The sequence below is a fragment of the Acanthisitta chloris genome, unplaced genomic scaffold (assembly GCF_000695815.1).
Source record: "Acanthisitta chloris isolate BGI_N310 unplaced genomic scaffold, ASM69581v1 scaffold9278, whole genome shotgun sequence".
Classification (NCBI taxonomy): Eukaryota; Metazoa; Chordata; class Aves; order Passeriformes; family Acanthisittidae; genus Acanthisitta; species Acanthisitta chloris.
Genome location: NW_008688661.1, coordinates 4,322 through 10,063, shown reverse-complemented (window position 1 = coordinate 10,063; position 5,742 = coordinate 4,322). Strand labels below are relative to the sequence as shown.

General features: G+C 57.0%; 1 protein-coding gene across 1 annotated transcript in view; it reads right to left on the bottom strand.

Annotated features, from left to right (window-relative positions):
- Nucleotides 1-624: 624 nt before the first annotated feature.
- The window catches only part of KIF3C (kinesin family member 3C), a gene marked incomplete at its 5' end in the record, with an annotated part of 9,434 nt that continues 4,316 nt past the window's right edge, over nt 625-5,742 (bottom strand). The window contains 7 exon segments of the mRNA XM_009081115.1: nt 625-718; nt 1,545-1,720; nt 2,428-2,536; nt 2,762-2,878; nt 4,312-4,430; nt 4,531-4,653; nt 4,745-4,846. Of these exon segments, the coding sequence (XP_009079363.1) occupies nt 625-718; nt 1,545-1,720; nt 2,428-2,536; nt 2,762-2,878; nt 4,312-4,430; nt 4,531-4,653; nt 4,745-4,846 (840 nt within the window).

Genomic DNA, 5,742 nt, shown 5'->3' with positions numbered 1-5,742 from the left:
GCTGGTGCTCCTGGAGTGACAGTGAGATGTCCCTGCAGCCACCAGTGTCGATTTAGGCTGGAGAGTCCCACTGGGGGACTCTGACAAGGTGCTGCCACCACAAAGTCACCAAATCCTTGTAGAAATCTTCAAATTCCCTGGGATCCAGCAAAGCAAAGCCAGCACCAGAGTCCAGGGTGGCCTCAGCTTCTGCCAAACCCCCAGAGAGGGGCCTGTGCCCCTCCTGCCTGGCAGTGTCCCTGGCAGTGTCCCCGTGCCCAGAGCTGTGCCGAGGTGGCATGGGGAGCTGAGCGTACCTGAGGGGTGGTCAGCATGGTGCCCACTGCCAGCCTTGGATGTCCTCCAGTCCGAGTGCACCTCCTGCCTCCATGCACCAACCACCCCATAAATAAATACATTAAATAAATAAAGTGACCGATCCGGGTCAGGTCAGGGCAGAGGGCAGGAGGGGGCAGGGCCCCTTGCTGGGGCTGTTTGTGTCTCGCACAAACACACACGCACACAACGTAGCTGAAGACAAGGATGAGCTGGAGCCGGTGGGACGTGGCTGGCTGGGCCCTCCCTTGGCCTTGGAGGGGCTCAGTCCTCACCATGAGGCAGCGCAGGGACGAGGGGTCCAGGACATCACTCCTGAGCTGGCATCGTGGTGGCACACGGGGAGCTGGAGGTGAGGGAGACATGAGTGGTGGAGGATGGCAGTGACCGCGGTGTCTGGCACCTGGTGGGGACACAGAGAAAAGCTGGTTTGCTTCTGCTTCCCCTGCCTGTCTCCTGCTCTCTGTCAAATCCCTGAAATCTGGCTGTTTTCTCACTCATCTGCTATACACAGGCAGCACCAAAAGGCACTCCATGCTAGGAAGGATGGTACCTTGTGCCTGGGATATGTGTATCATGGAATCATGGAAGTCTGGGTTGGAAGGAACCTTAAAGCTCATCCAGTCCCACCCCTGCCACGGGCAGGAACACTTTCCTCTAGACCAGGTTGCTCCAAGCCCCATCCAACCTGGTCTGGAACACTTCCAGGGATGGAGCAGCCACAGCTTCTCTGAGCAATCTGTGCCAGTGCCTCACTACCTTCACAGGGAAGAATTCCTTCCCAACATCCCATCTCTCCCTGCCCTCTGGCAGTGGGGAGCCATTCCCCCTTGCCCTGTCCCTCCATCCCTTGTCCAAATCCCCTCTCCAGCTTTCCTGGAGCCCCTTTAGGCACTGGAAGGGGCTCTAAGGTCTCACAGGAGCCTTCTTGTCTCTAGACTGAAAACTCCCAGATGTCCCAGCCTGGATCCAGAGCAGAGGGTCTCCAGCCCTCAGAGCATCTTTGTGATCTCCTCTGGACTTTCTCCAGCAGCTCCACATCTATCCTGCACTGATCTGTACACAATGCTGTATGACAATGCATCAGCAGCATTTTAAACTGATCACACCCAGCAACTCACAGCCCAGTTCACCCCAAAAGGCATCCCAAAAGGGTTTCAGCTTCACTGCAACTCCTCCTCCTGCCCCAAACCCCCACTGAGCATCCCACAGCTCCCCATGGCACTCACCAGGAGCGTGACTTCCGCACCCGTGAGGCCGCTGGCCGCTCCAGGAGGCTGTCCAGGTGCATCAGCCTCTCCAGGTGGAGAGCCCGAGGGTCCTGCTCTGCCAGGTCCCTGCTGCGCTCGAACTCAAAGATGGCCGGAGGGGAGAGGTCCAGCTCCAGGAACATGATGTTCTCAGCCTGCAGCAGGACAGGGTACAGGGAGAACTGGGTGGTGAAACACAGCTCTGGCTCCGGCAGTCTGTGCTGCCAGGGGAAGCTGCCAGCACACCAGGGAGAGGGGACCCTCCTCTGGCTGCTATGGCATGGGGTGAGCTCCACACTGAGCTGCAGCTCACAGCTCTGCTTAGGATCTCCTGGCCTTTCCTGGGCTGAGCCCAGCAGGCCAGGCTGAGCAGCCCTGTCCTTTCCAACGGCAGGAGCTGCTGGAGATGGGGAGTCAGCAGCTCCGTGAACGGCTGTGAGCAGCATCTGCCAAGTGGGAGGATGAAGCTGAGAGCCTGAATTGATGCATTCCAGGTCATGATGAGCTTGTTTACCCCATCTTCTCTCCCAGTGCTCAGCTCCATCCCATCCATCCATCCATCCATCCACCTCTATTCTTCTGTCCACACACCTTCATCCATCCATCCCATTTACCCAATGCCTTCCCACCCCCCCAGAACACACCAGTGCCCCGTGACATACCCGGAAGCGTGGATGGGATCTCATGGCCATGGCCACGCGGGCATACTGGCTGATGGGCCTCTTGTAGCCCACGGCAGATGTGGGTCTCCTCTTCATTTGGGAGCTGCCTCTATTCTTCTGTCCACACACCTTCATCCATCCATCCCATTTACCCAATGCCTTCCCACCCCCCCAGAACACACCAGTGCCCCGTGACATACCCGGAAGCGTGGATGGGATCTCATGGCCATGGCCACGCGGGCATACTGGCTGATGGGCCTCTTGTAGCCCACGGCAGATGTGGGTCTCCTCTTCATTTGGGAGCTGTTCCTAGAGCACAGATTGAGGGAGGAACACAAGCTGGAGAACATAAACTCAACCAAACCCACGTCCGAGTGGTGACCAAGAGAGCATGTCACAGCAGGAGAAGGGACTTGGCTTGGAGGAGATTTCCACCCATGGGCACGTGCAGGAGTTCCTGGCTGCCCCCCATCCCTGGGACATTGGTGCCTGTGGGTCATTAGTGTTGGGGCAGTGCATGAGCTGGGGACATACCCTCCAGTGGGCACAAGAGGCTGGAATTTCCACTGGTCCTCATCACCGTCGAAGTACAGACGGTTCATGATCTTGTTCTTCTCCTCAGGAGGGATGAAGTTCTCGATGATCAAGTATCTGAGCCAGAGACCGGCCAAGAGAGGCAGAGTGGGAGCAACGTGGGGAAGGAGCAAGAGAGGAAGGAGTTAATGTGACCGGAGACAGAACACAGGTCGGAAGCAGAGAGGAAAGGGACGTCAGGAAGAGAGGGTGGCAGTGCAGGGAGAGAAAATATCCAGAGAATGATAATGGGATGGAAGTGGAGAGGTTGAAGCAATAGATCCAGGCACAGGGGAGAGAAGGAGAGGGAAGGCAAGGGAGGATGTCATCAGAGAGAAGCCAGGACCCCTGGGAACTCTGGGGCTTCAGGCAGGATCAAGACCACCCCCCCTTCACTCCTCCTGCCATCTGCTCCCCAGGCTGCCTGACCCAAAAGTCAAGGAAAGCTCAATGATGATAAATGGACCCCAAAGGGAATCTTTTTTTCCATGTTTCTGGGAACAAGTTGAGCAGCTGCTGAAAATGGTTCTGAGGCAACGAACTGCTTCACTGAGCTGTGGCTTCTGAGAACTCTGAGCCATGTTGGGAGGGAAAAGAGGCAAAACTGGAGATGGAATTTTATTTCTAGTAGAACTATTTTACCTTGAAAACCATGAAGTTCTTGGAAGTGTCTGGGAGGGGTTAAAGGTATGAAACAAGATGATTGTTTGAAGTGAGAACAAACCCCCAGGGGTGGTGGAGCAGCAGCTACATCTGTGGGAGGCTCCCAGAGGGAAAACACTGCCTGGCTCTGCCAGTACAAGCTGGGAGCTTCCACTGGGATGAGGAGTCATCCCAAGTCCCCCAGAGCGGCTCTCCCTTCAAAGACAGTGCTGGGACCGGAGCAAATATCCAGGTGCCCTCAGGGGACACTTGCTCCCAGCCAGTACTGCCAACCCTGGATTTAGCTGCAGCTGGGTTCTGCTGGAATATTTCCTGGTTTTCCCCTTTCTCAGCAACTATTTAACCTGCCATGTGCTGCTGGCCCAGTGCAGAGCTCCAAGGTGTCACACCTTCTGCCACCACCGACAGGCGGGAAGGGCTCAGCTGTCCCCCTCAGCAAGTGTATCGCTCTCTCCAGCTGTGCAACCACTCTGAGCACCCCAGCTCTGCTCTGAGCACCCTAACACTGCTCTGTGCACCCCAGCTCTACCCTGCATATCCCAGCCCTGCTCTGTGCACCCAAACCCTGCTCTGTGCACCAAAACCCTGCTCTGTGCAACCCAGCTCTGCACTGCACACCCCAGCTCTGCACTAGAAACCCCAACTCTGCTCTGCACACCTCAGCTCTGCTCTGGAAACCCCAGGTCTGAGCACTTCAGCTCTGTACTAGAAATCATAACTCTGCTTTGCATACCCCAGCTCTGCTCTGAGCACCCCAAGTCTGCCCTGTGCACCTCAGCTTTGCGCTGAGCACCCTACACAGCTGCACCTGGATGTGGTGAATCCACAACCAGCTCCCAACCACCTACTTGAGCTTCAGCTCCCGTGTCTGCTCGTTCTGGGCCTCCTCCAGGTCCTGGCGCACACGGATGTACTCGTCATGCTGGTCCTGGATCTCTGCCTTCACGGCCTGCAGCTTGGCATAGAGCTGGGGAGGGGACAGCAGCACCCTCAGCCCCAGGCCTGGGGCCACAGCAAGCCCCAGAAAGGGATATTCCCATCCCTGTCCCTGCCTGCTGCACTCTCACCTTCTTCAGCTTCTTAGTTTTGATCTCCACCTCCTGCTGCAGGGAGGTGTACGTCTCCCGCAGCTCCATGGTCTCCTCATCCCGCAGCAACATCTCCTGCTGCATCTCCCGCTCCCGGCGTTTCTGCAGGGCAGGGAACATGGCTGGAGCCAGGACCAGTCCTGCCAGGACACCCCTGTCACCCCCCTGTGCCAAGTCAGCCCCACACTGTTACCTGCTCAGCAATCTCCTGCCGCTTCAGCTCCAGCATCTTCTGCTGCTCGTTGGTGTGGTCCACAATGGTCCTGCCCCCGATGAGCAGCTTACTCTCCATTGCCTGGGGAGGGGACAGAGTGGGGTTGGGTCAGAGAAGGGTGGGGGGCAGAGCATGGCTCTCCACCCCTCCACCCTTGGGGTTTGCTCCAGGCCACTCTTGCTGGATGTTCACCTCCCTGTCCTCATCCCTGCTTTCAGAGAGGTGGGAGCACTCCGTGCACATGTGCTTCAGTGCCCAGCTGATGGGGAGGGGTATGTGCATGATTACAGAGTCCCAGAATCAATCAGGTTGGAAAAGATCTCTGAGATCATCAAGTCCAACCTATGACTTAACACCATCATGTCAGCTAGACCAGAGAACTAAGTGCTATATCCAGTCTCTTCTTAAACACCTCCAGGGATGGTGACTCCACCCCCTCCCTGGACAGCCCCTTCCAATGTCAAATCACCCTTTTTGTGAAGAAATTCTTCCTAATGTCCAAATTAGATTGGATATGGGGGACAATTTCTTCCTTTCTGTCCAGCCCTGGAACATGCTGCCCACAGCAGGGAGGGAGTCACTAGCCCTGGAGGGATTTCAAAGCCATGTGGATGTAGCACTTGGCAACATGGTTAGTGGTGGCCTTGGCAGTGCTGGGGGAATGGTTCTGCTTGATGATCTCAGAGGCTTTTCCAACATAAATAATTCCATGATTCTCTGGACACCCAGCAGCCTGGGGCTGGTTCAGTACCAAGGGCACAGCACTGGGGGTTGGTTCAGCACCAGGGGCACAGTGCTGGGGGCTGGAGAGGGGTGTGGGTGATGTGCCCCCCCACCCAGAGCTGCTGGCACTAAGCCCAGGCTGGTTCAGGTCCCACTTCCTTCCGCACAGCTGCGATCCTGCCGGACACTGCGGATGTGCAGCAGCTGCAGGCAGCAGGGCCCCGGCCCCCCCTCCCCCCCCCTGCACCACCCCC